The sequence below is a fragment of the Neofelis nebulosa genome, chromosome 18 (assembly GCF_028018385.1).
Source record: "Neofelis nebulosa isolate mNeoNeb1 chromosome 18, mNeoNeb1.pri, whole genome shotgun sequence".
NCBI lineage: Eukaryota > Metazoa > Chordata > Mammalia > Carnivora > Felidae > Neofelis > Neofelis nebulosa.
This window is the reverse complement of record NC_080799.1, coordinates 35,916,679-35,937,879: the sequence shown is the minus strand read 5'-3', so window position 1 is coordinate 35,937,879 and position 21,201 is coordinate 35,916,679. Positions and strand designations below refer to the sequence as shown.

Below are 21,201 nucleotides of genomic sequence, written 5' to 3'. Positions count from 1 at the left end.
GCCGTCTGCTGCTTGGATGACCTCATGTAAGTCCCCTGGGCTCTCTGAGCCTGCTTATTCCCTTATGTGGGATTGTGCATTCGTCACTGGGCTGTTGGAAGGTCTAAGAAAAGATCAAACATCTTTCAAAGAGCAGTGCCTGGACTCTGGGGTCTTTTTGTTGTAACCCATGACAACACGCTCAACAAATCAGAAACCCCTTCCCCTTTCCCTCCAGTGTGTGGAAATGTGCAGGACTGGCCCCATTCACGCGTTCTTCGAAAAACTCTCAAGCCCTCTAGTATTTTTTCTTCGGGACTTTATTGAGTGCATGCTGTGTGCTGGGGATTTACAGGTGGGGAGGCTGGGGCAAGGGAATCTGGCATCTGACCTGGTTGCCCCCCAGCTCGTGTCTGATGCTTTGCCCTTTGCTTTGGAATCTGGACCTCAGGCCTTTGGATAGAAGACTTGAAGGGGATTCCCAATGGTGGGTTGATTTCACAGCCACCCAACTTCCCCCATCATTCCAGTGGACGATTAGCCCCATCCATCCAATGGATGTGTTCTGGGATCGTGCCAGATTTTTCAGTCAAAAATTCAAGGGACAGATCAGCCTTCCCAAAGGTCAACAGCTTTGAAGGCTGTATCCTTGGGGCCTGGGTGCCTCTCGCACCTATCTGTGGAAACCAGTCCCCCAAAAACGGAGGCCTTCTCAAGTGTCCCCTGAAACATTCAGTTCCAGATTCAGGATCTACCCCAAAGAGGGACACTCTCCCCCCAGGCTTGCGATGAAGGGATTTGGGACCATCTGTATACCTCAAGGAGCCTCATGCTTGTCCCAAAGTAGGAAGACCCCAGGGCAGCCCTGGGCTCACATGGTGGAGGCCTCAGAGCAAGCAACAAAGCAAGCGAAAAAAGAACTTGGGCAACAATAGTGGCTGGAATGGACCCACCCCCACCCCCGGCCCCGCAGTGGTGGGACAGGGGCCCAGGCTGTCTCCTAGAAGGCCGTGCAGCTGTCAAGGAAGGTAGAGAACTGTCCAGACCAATTGTGAACTTTATTGTCCCCGGAGGGATTCTGAAATCATGGACGACGAGCCCCCCTTGGCTGTATCTGGACCCAGTGTGATCTCTGTGCCTCCTGGCATTTCGTTGTGATGGTTCTGTTCGGCCAAGAATCTTGGCCGAGCTGAGGAGGTGACGGGTGTGAAATCTTTGGCAGCCTAGTGTTGGCTAGGCAAACTCTCCAACTGTAAAGAGAAGAGGAGGCTTTTCTGTGGGCCCAGAGGACAGGGGGCCCTTTCTGTTGCCTGGAATCATGCTGGAGCCCCTGTCACAGGCCCAGAGTGGCCCTCTTTAAAAGGACCTCTCACCCCTTTGGAGAAGAGCACCAGGTGTGGTTAGGTGATCTCCTGTGCCTATGTGACAGACAACCAAGACCTGGTCACCCCACCCCCACCCCAAAGTTCCCAGCCTAGAGGGGGAGGGCTGAACCCCAGTACCCTAGGCTTGGGGAGCACAGGGGATGCACCTAAAACCCAAAGGGGGAGCAAGGGGAAGTTCAAGGGGTGATGCCCGAGCTGACACCCGGGTAGAGCGGTTTCTAGGTCACGAAAGCAGCAGGGGCCTTTGGATGGTTCCAGAATATTTGGTGACCTCGGGGTGACTTCCCTCTGCTTGCAGAGAAATCCAGCCTCACCCCTTGAATCTCCGGCTCCCACCGAAGAGCGGGTCTCTTCAACTTAGGAGTGACAGACACGCAGCGCCCTCTCGAGGCAAGTGGCCATTAGCAGGTGCGTTTTAAGTGTTTCTTGCGGATCTCTTGTACTTCATTTCTTTTTGTGGTCTGAGCAGGATGGGGTTGTGGATACAGCACGCAGTAGAGGCAGAAACAATGTATCTTTAGCGGGCTGCTGGCTTCAAAGGGCTTCTGATGTGTCCCCACCCACTGTGATGTTGAAAGGCTGGATGGCCGACACCTCAAAGTGTCCGCTTCAGGGAAGGTCCCGCCTATCCGCCGTTTGTTGAATTTTTTAAAAACACCAACATTAAAGAATTCTATTAAATGCCTTGTCGGTCCTCTATTGAGATTACATTTTTGGTTCTGTTCCAAATAGGATATACTTCGAATACTTTCTAGTTTCCTGCCAAAGCATGCAGTCTGTGTCACATAAACCCACGGCAATTCATGTGGGTTCGTGTCTGCTGGCTTTTAGAAGTTTATCTCCTTAAGTGTGTTCTTTTTTGTCTTTTGTTGCTTCATTTATTTTGAGGGAGAGAGAAAGAGAGAGAGAGCGCGCACACACTCAGACAAGTGTCGGAGGGGCAGAGACAGAGGGAGAGAGAGAATCCCAAGCAGGCTCTGTGCTGTCAGCACAGAGCCTGACGTGGGGCTCGATCTCACGAACCCGGAGATCATGACCTGAGCCGAAATTGAAGAGTTGGGTGCTTAGCCAACTGAGCCAATCACACTCCGTGTGTGTGTGTGTGTGTGTGTGTGTGTGTGTGTGTGTGTTTTGTTGTTGTTGTTTTTATAACTGCAGTGCTTATAAGTACACTGTTTATTGTTGTGTCACTGTGTCTAGCATGGAGTAGGTGCTTAGGAAATGTTCTTGAATTAGGAAATTCTTAATCACCACGTACAAGTACACAGTGAAGCCCTGTTAGGTACATTCACCTTGCTGTGTGGCCATCACCACCCTCCACTTCCAGGATTTTTTTTTCTTCCTGCGAAACTGCAGCTCTGTCCCCATTAGACGGCGCCCCACTCGGCCTCCCAGCAGCCCGTGGCAACCACGATTCGACTTTGTCCCTGTGCTTTGGACTATGTTAGGTGCTTCCTAGAAGTGGAATCGTACCGCCTTGGTCTCTCGGTGACTGCCTTCTCTCACTTAGCCTCATGTCCTCCAGGTTCAAGTGTAGGAGGTGGTAACATTTCCTTCCTTTGTAAGGACAGGGTATCACCCTTTTCTCACCCGCTCATCTGTCCGTGGACATCTGCGTTGTTTCTACCTTCCGGCTACTGTGAACGAAGCTGCTGCAAATAACGGACGTACCGACAGCTGTAGGAGTCCCCACTTGGAATTCTTTGGGGTGTATACCCCAGGAGTATCATCATGTGGTGATGCTGTGTTTCATTTTCTGAGGAACCACCATCATGTTTTCCCTAGTGGCTGTGTCACTTTGGCATTTCTCCCAACTGTGCACGAGGGTTCCGGTGTCTCTCTGCATCCTCGCTAACACTTATTTTCTGTTTTTTTTTTTTTTTTTTTTTTTTTTAATAGTAGCCATCCAAATGGGTGTGAGGTGATAGGTCATTCTGCTTTTGACTCACATTTCCCTAAAGACGAGTAACATTGTGTATCTTCTCACATGCTTGTTGGTCGTCTGGGTGTCTTCTTTGGCGAAATGTGTTCAGGTCCCTTGACCATTTTTTAATGTTTTGTAATTTACTTTTAGTGATCTCTACACCCAGGTGGGGCTCAAACTCACAACCCCAAGATCAAGAGTGGCATGCCCTGGGGCGCCTGGGTGGCGCAGTCGGTTAAGCGTCCGACTTCAGCTAGGTCACGATCTCGCGGTCCGTGAGTTCGAGCCCCGCTTCAGGCTCTGGGCTGATGGCTCGGAGCCTGGAGCCTGTTTCCGATTCTGTGTCTCCCTCTCTCTCTGCCCCTCCCCCGTTCATGCTCTGTCTCTCTCTGTCCCAAAAATAAATAAATAAACGTTGAAAAAAAAATTAAAAAAAAAAAAAAGAGTGGCATGCCCTACCGACTGAGCCAAACAGGTGCCCCTCCTTTGATCCTTTAAAAATTTTTTAAAAATGTTTTTATTTATCTTAGAGACAGAGCATGAGCAGGGGAGGCGCAGAGAGAGAGGGAGACACAGAATCCAAAATAGGATCCGAGCTGTCAGCACAGAGCCCGATGCAGGGCTCCAGCCCACGAGCCCTGAAATCATGACCTGAGCTGAAGTCAGACACTTAACTCACTGAGCCACCCAGGCACCCTGGACCTTTTTTAAATCAAGTTGTTTTGCTGTTGGTGAGTTTGCAGGAGTTCTTTATATATTCGGGATAGTCACCCCTTATCAGGTAAAATTTGCAAATATTTCCTCCCATTCCATAGGTTGCCTTTATATTCTGCTGATGGTGTCCTTTTGTGCACAAAAGTTTGTAATTTTGATGAAGTCCAATTTGCCTGCTGTCTTTAATTGCATGTGCCTTTGGTGTCCTATTCAAGAAATCTGACGAATCTGATGTTGAGAAGCTTTCCCCCTGTTTTTTGAGGGTTTTCTGGTTTCAATTTTTATGTTTAGGCTTCTGATCCATTTTGAGCTAATGTCTGTATATGGTATAAGGTAAGGGTCCACCTTCATCCTTTGGGATGCAGACAGCCCTTTCTGCCATTTCCCCTCCCACAATTTGATGTAAAGTCGGTACTTTGTCTGCTGAATAGTCTGGACCCTCTTGTAAAAAGGCCTTTGACCACCTATACAAGGGTTTACTTCTGGGCTCTTTATTCAATTACATTGCACTGTATACCTATCTTTGTGTTAACATCATACTGGGGTTTTTTTTTTTTTGTTTTTTTGTTTGGTTTGTTTTTGAGAGAAAGAGAATGAGCAGGGGAGGGGCAGAGAGAGAGGGGGACAGAAGCAGGCTCCTGGCTGACAGCAGCAAACCCGATGTGGGGCTTGAACTCACAGACCATGAGACCATGACCTGAGCTGAAGTGGACGCTCAACTGATTAATACCATGCTGTTGTGATTACTGTAGATTTGTTTTCAAACCCAGAAGTGCAAGACCTCTAACTTGGCTCTTTGTCAAGATTGCTTTGGCTATTTGGGGGCCCTTGAGATTCCGTATGAACTTTAGGATGGACTTCTTTTCTGTAAAAAAAAAAAAAAAAAAAAAAAAAGGCATTGCAATTTTGACGGGGTTCCTTTAAATCTGTAGATCACTGAGTAGTATCTTAATGTTATTATACTTAATGTTATTAATTTAATATAATGTCATTATACTTAATCTTATTAAGTATTCAAATCCACTAACATGGGATATTTGGCCATTTATTTGTATCTTCTTCAATTTCTTTCAGTGATGTTTTATAGTTTTCAGTGTACAGGTCTTTCAACTCCTTGGTTGAGTTTATTCCTAAGCATTTGATTTGTTTTCATACTATTGTAAATGAAATTATTTTTTAAATTTCCTTTTCTTAATATCCTTTTGTTTAGTGTATAGAAACATAAGTGATTGTTTTGTATTGATTTTGTATTCTGCCACTTGGCCAAGTTTATTAGTTTTAATAGGGACTGTGTGTGTGTGTGTGTGTGTGTGTGTGTGCCATCTACAGAGTTTTCTCCAGGTACATAGGATATATGTATAGACAGGTGTGTGTGTATATAATATATATATGGTCATTTTGTCTGAGGACAGAGATGATTTCTTCCTTTCCAATTTGGATGTCTTTTATTTCTTTTTCTTGCCTAATTGCTCTGGCTAGCACTTCTATTACTATATTAAATAGAAGAGGCCCATATAGACATTGCTGTCTTATTCTTGCTTTCAGAAGAGAAGTTTTTAGTCTTTCACCATTGAGTATGTTATCTATGGGGGCACTTGGGTGGCTCAGTTGGTGGGCTTCCTATTTTGGCTCAGGTTGTGATCTTGCAGTTTGTGGGTTTGAGCCCCACATTGGGACCTCTGATGTCAATGCAGAGGCTGCTTTGGATCCTCTGTCTCCCTGTCTCTCCCCTGCTCACAGTCTCCCTCTCTCTCAAATAGAAACATTAAAAAACAATTATGTAATCTATGGGCTTTTCATGTATACCCTTTATTAGTTGAAGTAGTTTCCTTTTAGTCTGTTTTTGTTGTGAAAGGATATTAAATTTTTGTTCAAATGTTTTCTCTGCATCAGCTGAGATGATCATGTGGTTTCTGTCCTTCATTCTGTTACTGTGGTGTATTAAATTGAATAATTTTCCTATGTTGAACCTTTCTTGTATTTCAGGAATAAATCCCACTTGGTTGGGTGTATAGTCCTTTCAATACACTCTTGAATTCTGTTTGGTAGTATTTTTATTTATTTATTTATTTTGGAGCATTTTGCATTTATATTCATCAGGGATATTGGTCTGTCACTTGTTTTTTAAAAATTTTTTAAATGTTTATTTATTTTGAGAGAGAGGGAGACTCCAAATCTGAGCTCCAGGCTCTGAGCTGTCATCAAGTAGCCCAACAAGGGGCTCAAATTCACAAACCGTGAGATCATGACCTGAGCAGAAGTTGGACACTTAACCCAGTTGAGCCACCCAGATGCCCGTGTAGTTTGTTTCTTGAAGTGTCTTTGTCTGGCTTTGGTGTAGAAGTAATGCTGACCTCATAGAATGGATGTGGAGATGTTCCCCCTTCAATTTTTGGAGAGCTTGAGGAGGACTGTTTTTAATTCTTTAAATGTTTGGTAGAATTCACCAGTGAAGCCATCTGGTCCTGGGCCTTTTTTTTCCTTCTTTGTGAGGAGGTTTTTGATTACTATTTCAATATTCTTGCTAGTTATAGGTCTGTTCAGACTTTTTTAAAATTTCTCTTAATGCTTTTTTATTTTTGAGACAGAGACAGAACATGATCAGGGGAGGGGCAGAGAGAGAGGGAGACACGGAATCAGAAGCAGGCTCCAGGCTCTGAGCTGTCAGCACGGAGCCAGATGCTGGGCTCAAACTCACAAACCATGAGATCATGACCTGAGCTAAAGTTGGATGCTTGACCAACTGAGCCACTCAGGCTCCCGGTCTGTTCACATTTCTATTCCTTCATGATTCAATCTTGGCAAACCATATACTTCTAGGAATTTATTCATCTTTGTTGTCCAGTTTGTCATACAATTGTTCATATTCCTAAAATCCCTTTGATTTTTGTAAAAATTGGTTGCAATGTTCTGTATTTCATTTCTGATTTTAGTTGAGTTTTTTTTGTTGTTGTTGTTTTTTTTTTAGTTAGCCAATCTGGCTAAAGTGTTGTCAGTTTTGTTGATCTTTAAAAAACGTTTTGTTACATTAATTTTCTCTGTATTCTCTGTTTCGTTTATCTCTGTTCTAACATTTGTGATTTCCTACTGTTAGTTTTGGGTTCAGTTTATTTTATTTATTTATTTTTACTTCCTTAAGGTATAAATTTAGTTGTTGATTTAGCATCTTTTTTCATTTAAGCATTTACAGGAAAAGACTAAGTTAGTTGTTGATTTAGCATCTTTTTTCATTTAAGCATTTACAGGAAAAGAATGTACATTTTCTTTTTGGCACTGCTTTCTCTAAATCTGATGGTTTTGGTGTGTTTTATTTTACTTTTCACTTGTCTCAAGAGATTTGCTAATTTGCGGCACCTGGGTGGCTCGGTCATTTAAGCATCTGACTTTGGCTCATGTTATGATCTCGCCATTCGTGGGTTTAAGCCTCACATCAAGCTCTGCACAGGCTCTCTCTCCCTTTCTCTCTGCCTGTGTCCTGCTCTCTCTCAAAATAAATAAACTTAAAAAATAAAAATAAATTTGCTAATTTGCCTTGCGGTGTCTTTGACCCATTGTTTCACGGTGTGTTATTGAATTTTGGACAATTTTTGATTTTTCCTATTTTCCACCTATTTTTAGTTGTGTTTCTTAGGAATTTGTTTTCACTGTGATTGGTAAAAGATATGTTGTGTGGTTTCAGTTTTCAAAACTGTATTAAGACTGCACGTATTTTGTGGCTTAATTGACGGTCTATTCTGGAGAATGTTCTCTGTGTTCCATGTGTGTTCTAATGTTCTATATGTGATTTGAAAGTGGGTGGATGGGGGAGGGTTGAAGGACTCTTAAGAGTTGCTGTTTTCTCCCTTCACTTCTGTCCATGTTTGCTTCAGATTTTTAGAAGCTCTGATGTCTGGTGCATATATACTTGTAATTGTTAGATCCTCTTGGTGAATTATGCGTCGATAAAAGGATTAATGGCCTCTCCTATCCCTTGCAACAGCTCTTTTTTTTTCCCCCTTAAATTCTACTTGTCTGATAACCGCATAGCCATTCCTGCTCTATTTTGGTCATTATTTATATAGACTATCTTTTTCTATTCTTTGGCTTTCAACCTATGGGTGTCCTTAAATCGAGAGTGACTGTCTGGCAGATGGCATAAAGTCAATTACTGGATTTTTCAGCTCCAGAATTTGGTTCCTTATTACAATTGGTCTTTGTCGACATTCTCCTTTTGCTTAGATGTTGTTTTCGTAATTCTGTTTAGTCGTCTGCTCCTCTTTTCCTCAGCTGACAGCAGATCCAGGACTGTTGTTTTCAAGTTTGAGGCCAGTTTTTCTTGAGAGTTGGTTTCTGGAGGTTGACGGTATTCCTGTGAATGGGCCCTGCCTCCCCGTTTCTTTGTGTGTCTTGTCATCTTTTGTTGAAACTGGGCATTTGAAAAGGCGTCCACCTCTCCCAGTCTTTGCAGACTGTCCCTGGGCTGGGGAAGACCTTCACGAACCAGCCGGATAGAAAGGCTCGGGGTTCTCTCAAACATTTTTAGGGGGGGCTTTATCTTCTCTGGGCCTGTGGGTGTTTTAAGTTCCCATCCCCAATATACACAGCTGCCTTTAAAGGTCTAAATTTCTCCAGCAGCCTCCCCCCTGCTTCTTCTCAGGGGTCTAGACATTGAATTCCTCTGCCATAATCTGGCTCCTGGCCACCCGCCGGTATGTGGACTCTCACATACGCAGCCGTGACTGCTCTCAGCAACCTCCAACCCCACACCCAGACTCTCCCATTACGGTCATTGGCACTCTGAGCCAGAAGAGACCGAAGCCTGTGCCTCTGGCAGCCCCCAGGCAAGTCAGAACATTGTCAGCAAGTTCCACACTTTGTCTTCCATCCTGAGGGATGAATTGGTTGGCTTTACTTGAAACCTTACTGTGACAGGCAAGCAAAAACACCATGGGGTTCCCTACAGTTCTGAGTTGAGTTTTTTCTTGCTCAGGCACTCCTTTGGTTGCTGCTGCTTCTAGAGTTCCCACAAAGCTACTTGGGGCCATTTTATTATACGTTTGGTGTTCTCCTGGGGGACTGAAGGTCTTGACTTCCTGGCCTGCCGTCTTGCCAGTGTGCCGTCTGTTTTCCTCCGCATTTTTAATTTTATTTTTTATTTTTAAAAATTTACATCCAAATTATAGTGAAACAATGATTTCAGGAGTAGTTTCCTTAGTGCCCCTTACCCATTTAGCCCAGCCCCCTCCCACAACCCCTCCAGTAACCCTCTGTTTGTTCTCCATATTTAAGAGTCTTGTGTTTTGTCCCCGTCCCTGTTTTTATATTATTGTTTCCCTTCCCTTACGTTCATCTGTTTCGTCCCTTAAAATCCTCATATGAGTGAAGTCATATGGTATTTGTCTTTCTCTAATTTCCCTTAGCATAAGGGAAATTAGATGGAACCTCCAGTTCCATCCACATAGTTGCAAATGGCAAGATTTTACACTTTTTGATTGCCGAATAATACTCTGTTGCACATATATACCACATTTGCTTTATCCATCCATCCATCGGTGGACATTTGGGGTCTCTCCATCCTTTGGCTATTGTGGATAGTGCTGCTATAAACATGGGGGGGTGCATGTGTCCCTTCGAACAGCACACCTGTATCCCGTGGATAAATGCCTAGTAGTGCAATTGCTGGGTCGTAGGGTAGTTCTATTTTTAGCATTTTGAGGACCTCCCATACTGTTTTCCGGAGTGGCTGCACCAGCTTGTATTCTTACCAGCAGCGCAAAAGAGATCCTCTTTCTCCGCGTCCTTGCCAACATCTCTTGTTGCCTGAGTTATTGATGTGAGCCCTTCTGACAGGTGTAAGGTGGTAGCTCATTGTGGTTTTGATTTGCATTTCACTGAGGATGAGTGATGTTAAAGAATTTTTCATGTGTTGGTTGGCCATCTGGATGTCTTCCTTGGAGAAGTGTCTATTCATGTCTTTTGCTCATTTTTTCACTGGATTATTTGTTTTTTGGGCATTGACTTTGATAAGTTCTTTATAGATATTGCAAACTAATCCCTTTATCTGATATGTCATTTGCACATATCTTCTCCCATTCTGTCGATTGCCTTTTAGTTTTGCTGACTGTTTCCTTAGCTGTGCAGACGTTTTTATTTTGATGAGGTCCCAGTAGTTCATTTTTGATTGTGTTTCCCTTGCCTCCGGAGATGTGTTGAGTAAGAAGTTGCTGCTGCCAACATCAAAGAGGTTTTTGCCTGCTTTCTCCTCAAGGATTTTGATGCCTTCCTGTCTTACATGGAGGTCTTTCATCCATTTTGAGTTTTTTTTTTTTTTTTTTTTTTAACGTTTATTTATTTTTGAGACAGAGAGAGACAGAGCATGGACAGGGGAGGGTCAGAGAGAGAGGGAGACACAGAATCTGAAACAGCCTCCAGGCTCTGAGCCATCAGCACAGAGCCCGACGCGGGGCTCGAACTCATGGACCGCGAGATCATGACCTGAGCTGAAGTCGGACGCTTAACCGACTGAGCCACCCAGGCGCCCCTATTTTGAGTTGATTTTTGTGTACGGTGTAAGAAAGTGGTCCAGGTTCATTCTTCTGCATGTCGCTGTCCAGTTTTCCCAGCACCACGTGCTGGAGAGACTGTCTTTATTCCATTGGATAGTTTTTCCTGCTTTGTCAAAGATGAGTTGGCCATACGTTTGTGGGTCCGTTTCTGGGTTCTCTTTTCTGTTCCGTTGATGTGAGTGTCTGTTCTTGGGCCATGTTTTCCTCTGCATTTTGATCAGGATGTTTCCAGGGGTGCCTAGGTAGCCCAGTCGGGTGAGCGTCTGACTTCTGATTGTGGCACAGGTCACAATCCCAGAGTCATGAAATTGAGCCCTGCATCAGGCTCTGTGCTGAGGGTAGCATCTGCTTGGGACTCTCTCTCTGTGAAACATTAAAAAAGATGTTTCCAATGCATTATTAGATATCTCACTAGAAGAGTCCTGAATTACGTAAATTTCTTTAGTACATTATTCTTAAAGACCATCCTTGGATTCCAGAGATTGTTTAGTTTATTAATACATTAGTAACCTCTATATTCAAGTGCGAAGTTGGGCTTTTCTTTCTCTTCTTGTATTGTCCTTGCCGTGTGTTCATATCTTACTACTTCATTAACATGAGTTGGGGATAGAAAGGTTTCATTTTCCTATTCTGGAAGTGTTACAGTAAATTATTTCAACTTGGCTCTAACATGATCTGGGCTTGGTGTGTACCATTTAAAAGTTTTTGTTTTGAACTAATGCCAGATTTTCAGAAAAAGGTTCAAAGATAGGGCCGGGAGGTCCCGTGTATCTTACATTCGGTTTCTTCCAGTGGCCACATCTTCGGTAATGAGAGCACAATTTCCAAACCCAGACATTGGCAGTGGTCAAAGGCATGTATCTAGTTTGGACAGCTCCTTGAAGCTGTAGGTTCGTGTTACCACCACCACCACCAAAATACACAACTGTTCGACCACCAGAACCACCTCCCTTGGGCTACCTATCCTTCCTCCATCGTCCCAGACCCAGACAGCAGCTGAGTTGTTCTTCATCTTTATAACTGGTCATTTTGAGAATGTTACATAAATAAAATCATACGGCACTTGATCTTAGGAGTTTGGGGTTTTTTTCCCCACTCAGCATAATGCTTTTGAGATTCATCCAAGTTGTTACCTGTACCAGTAGGGTGTTCCTTTTTATTGCTGAATATATCCCATGGTAGGGACATACCCACATTTGTTTAGCTGTGCACCAAAGGTAGGCACTTTGGGCTGTTGCAAGGTTTGGGCTCTTACAGATAATAGTGCTAGGAATAATCACATCCAGGCTTTTGTGTGAAACACAGGTTTTCATTTCTCTGGGATAAACACCCAGGAATGTAATTGCTGGATTCTATTTTAAGTGTGTTCTTAGCTTTTTCTCCAGGGTGGCTGTACCATTGTATATTTCCCCACCAGCAATAGATGAGGGAATGAGTTTCTCTACATTTTTGCCAGGCTTTGGTGTTGCTGTTTTTTTCTACACTGTTCTAATAAGTATGTAGTGTTCTCATTTCCCTAATGACTAATACTGCTGAATACCTTTTTTTCCTGGGCCTGTTTGCTGCCTATATGTCCTCTTAGGTGAAATGTCTTCATGTGATTGCTCATTTTCTACTTAAATTTTTTTTTTTTTTACTGTTAAATTTGAGTTTATATATTCTAGATAGAAGTCCTTTGTCAGATAAGTGGTTTGTAAACATTTTGTCTTGTATGAACGAGGTCTATTTGTTTCTTTTGTGAATCAGGCTTTTGGTGTCCTAATAAGTAAGCTTTGCCTGCTGTCTTTTAGACAACATTATAGTCTATAGATTCAGTTGATTTAATAGCTATGAGATTCTTCAGGTTAAAAAATCAATTTGTATTCAAGCTAGGTCTTGCAAGTTATCAGCAATCTGTCCAGAGTAGTTGAATGACCTTTCAGTCTCTCCTGGATCTGTGGTTTTGACTTCTCGGTCATTCCTAGTTACTGTCTTTTTTTCCCCTCTGGATCCCTTCTATTGTTCATCTCTTCCTGTTTCATTAAATTCCTCCCTTCTGCTTTCCCTTTTTTTATACAAAGGGTCAGCCAACGCTTTCTGTAAAGAATCAAACAGTAAATATTTTAGACTCTGCAGCCAGATCTGCAGCCCGGGTTGCAAATACACAGCCACAGATGGAGTGTGAATAAATGTGTGTGGCTTGCTCTGTTCCTTTAGTGACTGTCTCCCAGTGGGAAAGATATTTTCAGATAGTTCAGTGCTAATAATGTTTCATTTTTAACCTAGTATCATAGTTGACCTGGGTATAAAATCTAACTCAGCAATTACTCTCTTAATTTAAGAGACTGGACTCTTGCTGGTGGGAGATTGGTTGTCTACCTGTTCCTTGAGAGATGACCTCTTACCCAAGCTGAAATGTCTTAATAGAGGTTTATGGTCAGTATTTGGGCTGCCTTGTGCTTCGTGAATCTGAGGCATCACACTCTCAAACCTCTTCGTGTTCTCATTCTGAAATTTCTGTTAGCACCTCACTCCACCCTCTGTTTTATATTTTCCAGTTCATTAATTTTTTTTCTTCTGTCAAATGTGTTATGTTTTAAATTTCAGTAAATATTTATCAATTCTGGAAATTGCTTTTGGAATCCCACTTACCATTTTCAGTTTCTTCCATGTATTCCATCTTCTCAAATGCTAGCATCTGAAGATCTCAGTGAGTGGCAAAGAGTCTCTGTTTGGATCATATTCTACCCTGGGGCCTCCAAAGTCTCAGCAAGGAGGCCCTGGCTTTTGGGGACTCCACCTCTCCATGAGCCAGGTTTAGCAAGAATTCTGGTAAGTCGGTTTAGCCTGCATGACTGGTTACCTCGACATCGGACAGGGTTCCTCTCATCAGTCTGGCCTGCCTCCAACAAGAATCCTGCCAGCTTGATTGAGCAAGAACTCGCCTATCTCTCACGGTTCATCTTGGTAATTTTCCATCCACCGACCCCAACCCTGCTCAGCACTCAGTCCCCAATGCTCCCTGTTGAGTTGAGCCCCATCTCTCACCCCTGTGGCCAAACCCCACTGCAGTGGTTCCCGCACCACTGTGATAGTCCCCCTGAATACAGCCCACCTTAGAGCTCTTTTACAAGCGTCAGGAATAATTTTCCCTTTAACAGGGATTCTACTCCCAATGCTTGGTGCAGTTGCTGACTTTCAACCTACATAGTGGACTTTAGCCACAGGAATCAGAGTGAAGGATAATATTGGTTGACCGAGGGCTTTCCAGACGGGGGAAAGAGTGTCCGTTAAAATCCCTGACGAGCAGATCTGTGGTTATAAATTTTCGGAAGCTGAGTTTATAGTTGTCTGACCTCCCAGAGCTATTATCTCCTGTGCCAGAGGTCCCTGGATTTTCAGGACCTGGCTTGGACAGGGGGAGTCTTTGGACTTCTTTTTCTCAGTAAGTAACCCTTTGCCCATAACTCAGAGTCAAAGCAGAGCTCACTGTCAGAAGATGGAGTGCCTGTCCACCCCAAGGGAGCTAAGCAAAAGGAAGGAACTCGTTTTGCCTCTGGGAGGGAAGACACAGGTCAACGGGGCAGGGGTCAGACTCTGCTGGTTGGGGCAGCTTACCACACTGTGGAGGAGGGTCCAGGGGCACAAAGCCCCGGGCACACAGGTGGATGTAGGCAGCAGCCAGGTTGCAGGCAGGAAAGAGCTCCTGGGTGCCACAGCTGTCCTGGGAGCACAGGCTGAGAAACGGGGTGGGGTCCACCTGAAAGCCAGCCGTCAGAGTCAGGGTCCTCGCACACGGCACCCTTGGGAGGAGCACCAAGGAGGGGCAGAGGCTGGATCAGGGCAGGGGAGTTCTTTTGCCTTCCGGTCTACCCGCTGCAGGGCTTCCCCTGGGGTCCAGACCCAGCCTCACACTCACCACACTGAAGCAGTTCCCCAGGCAGGAACGGGGGTCCTGGAAGAAGGCCCGGCAGGTGGGGCTCTGAAGGGGGCACTCGTGAGTTTTCTCCACGGCCCTACAGTCGCCACCCAGCCGGGGAGACAAACCCAAGACTCAGGCCTCCCCCTGGACCTCTCTTCTCCCAGGCATCTAGAACAGGTGCATCAGCTTGCGGAGTGGGTGACCACCCGCTGGGTCTGAGCAGTTGTCTGCAGAGTTCGCACGCAGGGGCCCAAGCTCTGCCCACAGCCACGGAGCCCTGGTGAGGCCCAGCAGCTCACCTGCCGGGCGAGGCCGAGCTCCTCCAGGCCCTGGGCCAGGGTGCCGTCCGGCAGCATCAGCTCGTTGGCGGCCTCGTTGTCGTTAGTGCCCAAGAGCCCGGCAGACACGCCTATGGGAAAGGGGGACGTGGGCAGGCCTGGCCAGGGTTCCCAGGGGGGCCGGACCCTCCACCCCTGACTCCTGCACCCCACCCTGGCTCTGACCCTTCACCAGAGGGAGAGGAGAAAGGGAGGGGAGGGAGGGAAGCCCTCATGGGCCGAGCCACTGCAATGGCTCCTCTCGTGCCTGCTCAGGTTGGGAGCCCCCCAGGAAGCAGCAGCGGGAGGGGATCCCGGGGAACCTGGCCCCCAGCCTCTCAAGGACAGCGAGTGCACCCCTGACCAGGGATTGGTCGCATCGGCCTGGGACGCCTGCTGTTGTCACGGCACAGCCGACCCCACGGGCCCCGGAGGCCCCCAGCTGGGGCCCAGGCCCACCGTGGAGCCAGAGGCCCAGAGTGACGCTGCAGAGGCCAGCCCGAGCGTCACAGGTGATTGAGACACCGTCCTCACTGGCCAGCTTGACCCTGGGCACATCCCTCCTCGTCGCGGCAGGGGGCAGATCTCGGTGTGGACAGCTCTGCCTGGGCTCGGAGGACTCCTATAGCCTGTAGGTCTGGGGGCCAGACACGGGCCGAGGGGGCCAGGCAGCAGGCCCGCCGGGCACCGGGTGGGAAGGGCGTGGGGCCCAGGACACAGGTGTGTGGATGGGACGGCCGGCAGGAGACTGTCCTCCCCCTGGGCCCCTGCCCCTCCCACGCTGGCACGGCTCACCTTCAGGCTGGGGTAGAACACCAGGGAAGTGTGGTTCAGCTGCACTGACACGGACGTGAGCCCTGAACTGGCCCGGTTCAGCGTCAACGAGAACATGTTGTGAGCAAAATCCTTGGCCAGTAGCAGGCTCCCACAGCAGACACCCAGGCTCCATACCTGGCCATCAAAGGTCACCACGTGCCTGGCCCCGGCCACCACAGCATGGTCTGGGAAGAAGAGGTTGCCAGATAGGTGAGGACAGCCAGTTTGGGCCGGTGTCCTCTGGGGCAGCCCACGTGCGGAGACAGGGGTCTGTCCCCAGCTCTTCTGCCCAGCCAGCAGGAAAAAGAAACAAAGGACTGACACGTGCACAAGCCTTGTAAAGCTGGGGCGGGGAGGTGATGGCTGAGAGATGGCGGGTGGGGTGGTTTGAGGGAACGAAAATGTTCTAAAATCGACTGTGGGGACAGATGTGTATCCCTATGAATATACTCAAAGCCCCAGCATCATATGCTTTAGTAAGTGAATTGTGTGTCCATGAAGCTATTGTAAAACAGAATTACATTAAAAAAGCAATGCACACAAGACTATGGCCAAAGGTCTCCCCAGCACAAGGCAGGTACCACGGGGCCTGGCGCCGATCTCTTCAAAGGCGGCTGACGAGGGGGGCGGGGGGACGGCTTGACCCATCCAGCCCGAACCACCATGGGGCAGGGGCCGTGTGCGGCGGGAACGGTGACCGAGGCCTGGCAGCTGCTGGCTCTCCCGGCCGCACAAGGAGGGGATGAAAGCCCCGTTGTCAGCTCTCCAAGCTGAAGGTCACAGGCCAGCCCAAGGTCACACACAGGTGGAGCTCTGAGACCCAGCGGCTCCTCCCTCACCTCTGCCTTGCAGAGGAAGCACCCCTGCGCCCAAGAAGGCGAGACCCAGCCCCCCCGCCCCCACACAACCGGTGTGGTGACAAGAACCCGCACCGATACCCCAGTCCCGCCAGGCCCCAGGTGCCACGCCTACCCATGGACTTCAGATCTTCCCCGTCACCAAGGAATTGTGCACTCAAACGGCACCCGGGCCTGTGACCCACGGGAGGGAGCCAAGCTGTCACGGCCCCTTGGCAGAGGGAGAAACCAAGTCCCAGAGAGGCGGGGAGACCGGCCAGGGCCACACGGGGGCACGAGCCGGACGCAAACGCTCCAGGGGCCCCGAGCCCTCGCAACCACATCCGATGCCGGCACCGCCCACGACTGCAGGCGCTGCCTGACCCAGTCTGGACTCAATTAGCTGCCTTCCGATTCCAACTGGAGGTCTGCCTTCTGCGGCTCCAGCCCAGTGCAGTGGGAGGGAGCTGGCCTCGAGCCCCAAGCCACTTGGCCCACTTGCACCTTGGGTCCAGGCTCGGGCTTTCACACTCTGGCTAGAAGCCCGGCTCTGCAGCCCAGCTCGAGGCCAGGATGACCTCGGGGAGCGCAGGAACCTCCGGGCCCAGCAGTACCAAGCTACGGCTCCTCTCACCCCGGACCCCGCCCCCGCCCCCGTGTCTGCGCCTGCAGGGTCAGGTCGCTGCACCCCAAGGGGCACGGGGCTGAGCAGGGAGGAGGGGGGCGCGAGACTCACACTCATGGGGGCTCTGCAGTAGGCGGGGTTTGAGCCGGTAGTACGCGGCCAGCACGTTGGTCCCGTACAGCTCTCGGAAGGGCAGCACCAGCTTCTCCACCAGGTAGCCGGTCACCCGGGCCACAGCCAGGGGCTCGTCCCCTGCAGGCAACAGTGGCAGCATCACCAGCAACGAGCAGTTCCTGGAAAGAGCACGGGAGAGGTGGGAGACCCCAGCTGGACAGATGGGCCTTTGCTCCTGGAAGCAGCTCAAGGAGGTGGAGGTGGGCGGGACACGCTCGGAAGAGACACGATGGCCTCACCGGAAGGATGTACGTGGCCTTGGGTCAGGTGGGGGCACCTCTGTGTGAACCCCAAGGGATAGATGGGCCCACCACTGGGGCCCCGCAAGGTGCGGGGGTGGGGGGGGACGGCAGGGGCAGCAAGAGCACTGGAGAAGCAGGGGATCAGAGCCCCGGGGACCTTGGGAATTGCACAGGGAAGGGCAGACCCTGAAACTGTCTCAGGATGGAAAAGAGGGGGTCAGGTCGACCTTGTGGGGCCTGAAGGAGCACAGAGGTCTCATCGCGCTGGGGCTAGACGTGGACAAGGACAACTTCACACCCTCTACTGTGGGTGCAGGACTTTTCCCTCCCCCACGGGGCCCAGGGGAGCTGAGGCAGGGAGCAGCCTCAAAGGTCTTCTACCCCCGAAGTCCTTTTTACAGCACAAGCACCCAGGGGTGACCCATTGCCAGGACCTCCCCAGACAGCCCCTTCCCTGTGCAAACAGCCCCAACTGGGAACATCGTTCCTCCCGTGACCTGACACCCTTCCTGGGTTGCAGCTTCTGTCGGCCAGCTTGCATTGGAACCACACTGACAGCTAGGGCAGCAGGAGCATCACGCGTTCCCAGGAGGGGAAACCGAGGCACAAAGCAGTGACTGATCCAGCGCTGCCCAAGTTAGAGGTGCGTTCAAGTCCAAGCTTTCCCCTGGTCCGGATGCTCTGTGTGGCCGCTGGCCCCGGGAGAAGGGCGCCACTGCCACCCTAAACCCCCTCCTACAGAAGGGTCCCCCCACCCCCGGCCTGTGAGGGGAAGGGACGCACACGCCGGGCCTCTGCTGCTGCTCCCGGGCTCGGTCCCTCTTTGATGATTCCCAAACTTGGACGCACAACACAGGCCATCAGCTGCCTGCTGGACACCTCCAGCTGGGAGTCCCCACGGGGTCTCAAGCTCAACACGTCCAGAATGGCCCCCTATCCCCACTCTGGTGGAGTACACTGAATAGAGGCCCCCAAAGACATCCAAGTGCCCGAGACCTAGGACTGCAGTAACTTATGTGGCCAAACACAGTTTGCAGGTGTGACAGGGTTAAGGATTATCCAGGGGAGCCGAGGACTACGACAGAACCACAAAAATGGAGGCGGGGGCTCAGAAGCAGGAGCTACGAGGACAAAGATCAGAAAGCAGGAGGGAGGGGCGGTGAGCCACACAGTGCAGGGGCCTCCAGCTGCTGGAGGAGGTCAAGGACACGGGGGCTCCATGGGGGGAACCGGCAGGGTCAGCATATTCTGACTGCGGGTTAAACTGATTCCAGGCTGCAGACTTCCAGAACCGTACAAGAATAAATCCATGTCGTTCTATTTATTTTGGGGGAGAGCATAAGCAGGGGAGGGGCACACAGAGGGGGGCAGAGGCTCTGAGCTGACAGCAGGAAGCCCGACACGGGGCTCGGACTCACAAACCGCAAGATCGGCTGAGGCCGTGAAGTCGGACGCTCAACTGACTGAGCCACCCAGGTGCCCCAAAGCTGTGTTGTCTCAAGCCACCCAATTGGTGGGTGATGTGCTACGGCAGCAACAGGAAACGAAAAAAGCCCCGATGGGCTTTCCACCGCTCATGCCCTATTGCTCCATAAACGGACTCTCCATCTTGCCAAACCAAGGCCAAAACCCTTAGCACTGTTCCACCCCGGATGCAATCTCGTCCTCCAATCTACAGACCTGACCTTAACCCACATCCAGACTCTGACACGTCCCAGCCCTCCACGGCTACCACTGCTCAGCGGAACCACCGTCTCCTGGACAGGCGTCTCCTGTCTCGCCTGGACAGCCACCAAGAAACAACCATTTTTTAAATTTTTTTTAAGTAGGCCTCACGCACAGCACGGAGCCTCATGCGGGACTTGAACTCACAACCCTGAGATCAAGAGTCGGATGCTCAACCGACTGAGTCGCCCCAGGCGCCCCTAAGTGACAACTCTTTACTGGGCTCCCCACCCGTATCCACACCACTCCCCTGCTCCCATATCTTTAGTCTCAACACCAGGACCACAGGGATCTTTCGAAAGGGGATACAGATCATGTCTTTCCTCAGCTCAAAATCTTCTGTGCGTTCCCATCTCAGAGGAGACGCCCAAGTCCTCACAGAGGCCCCAGGCAGCCTGGGTCCCTGTCACCTCTCGGGCTCTTACACCCTCTACTCCAGCCTGGCTTCCTCCATATTTCTCCAACAGGCAGGGCACATTCCCACCCCCGGGCCTTTGCACTGACCGTGCCCTCTGCCTGGAACTCTTCCCATGATGTCCATGGCTCACTACCCCAGCTCCTTCCAGCCCTTGTCCAAATGCTACCTTCTCCTTGAAGCAGACCATAGCTGCACCACTTCAAATGCACCCCCAACCCACTTGTCAAGCCTTTTTATTTCCCCCCACCTCTAGCATTTACCACCTAACACACCAAATCAGAGGCTGGGAAACCATGGGTCAGGGGTCAGATCCAGTCTGTGTTCTGTTTCTGAACAGCCTGCAAGCTAACAAGGGCTTTTAGGTTTTAAAGGATTCTTGAAACACAAAACAAAGACTAAGCAAGAGACCATCTGGCCCACAAAGCCTGAACACTTTACTCCAGGGCCCTTTATAGGAGACGTTTGCTGACCCCTGGTGTAGATAACCTAGTTATGTGTTCAGTCTAGCCCCCAGGGGGGTAGACTGTGGAGGGATCAGGGTCATTCACTGTTGTATCCGCAGCACCTAGAACAGCTCCTGCTCAGAGAAAGCGTTCCTGAAACATCTATGGAATGAAGAAGCAGCCCATCTCCTCATCTGTAAAACCAGGACCGCAAACGTGTCCCTGGGAGGGTTGTCCTGAGACCCGGGGTGTTTCAGCCCAGTGTCCAGCCCGGGGCAGGAAGGCAGGGACGGACAGACGCCCAGGTACCTGGCCGAGAAGCTGTACACATCCAGCAAAGGCTTGCAGAGCCTCCTCAGAGCCTGTGACAAAGTGGCTTCGGCCCAAGACAGCATCTGGCGTGTGGCCTGCAGGGCGGCGGGTGGTGAGAGCCATCGGGGTTCCCGCCACCTAGCAGGGCCGCCTCCCACCCCCTCGCCCCGCCTCACCAGCTCCACGGCGGCCGCGATGGGCCTGGGCCCCAGGGCCCGCAACCACCGCATGGCGGACTCGGCCGCTCCTGCCACACCTCGTCCAGGGGCCGCAGCGTGACCTCCAGGTAAGCCTCCTTCAGCGTGGCCAGGGGCCCTGCAACAGGCAGCCAGCGCCCACCGTGAGGCCCCGGAGTCCCGACGGCAGGCGAGATGCCATTGCCCGCAGCCCAGACCCAGGCCTGCGGGAAATATGGCCTGTTCCAGCAAACTAGGTGATGGCACCAGGGACCCCGGACAAGAGCCGGCTTAGCGGGCCTGAGACTTCCCCTCTGAGAGTCCCGCTCACAAGGTCAGCCCCTGGCAGGCACCTGGGATCCCAGATTTTAGGGAGGTGCCATCACCCCCAGAACCGGGAAGAGGGCCTCGTGCTGTGCCCCAGCTGTGCACACAAGTGGCTCGTGCTGAATATCCCTTTGCTTCTCCCAGCCCCAAAGCGGGGTAAGTGCCAGACAAGGCTACCCATGTGACCAGCCCCCAAGGAAAACCCTGGATACGAGGTCTCCAACGAGCTCTCCTGATGGACCAAGTTAGACACGTGTCAGCACAGCTCGAAGCTGGCGGAATTGAGGGCGGCCCGGGTGACCTCCCGGGGAGAAGATTCTGGAAGCTTGTGCCTCGTTGCCC

At 49.8% G+C, this 21,201-nt stretch overlaps 1 protein-coding gene across 1 annotated transcript in view; it reads right to left on the bottom strand.

The window, feature by feature from the left end:
- Positions 1 to 1,018: 1,018 nt before the first annotated feature.
- Positions 1,019 to 21,201, bottom strand: part of LOC131500959 (uncharacterized) — a 139,641-nt gene continuing 119,458 nt past the window's right edge. The window contains 10 exon segments of the mRNA XM_058710564.1: positions 1,019 to 1,229; positions 14,145 to 14,286; positions 14,446 to 14,558; positions 14,747 to 14,857; positions 15,225 to 15,402; positions 15,561 to 15,766; positions 17,154 to 17,335; positions 20,354 to 20,451; positions 20,533 to 20,597; positions 20,600 to 20,756. Coding sequence (XP_058566547.1) covers positions 1,213 to 1,229; positions 14,145 to 14,286; positions 14,446 to 14,558; positions 14,747 to 14,857; positions 15,225 to 15,402; positions 15,561 to 15,766; positions 17,154 to 17,335; positions 20,354 to 20,451; positions 20,533 to 20,597; positions 20,600 to 20,756 — 1,269 coding nt within the window. The 3' untranslated portion in view covers positions 1,019 to 1,212.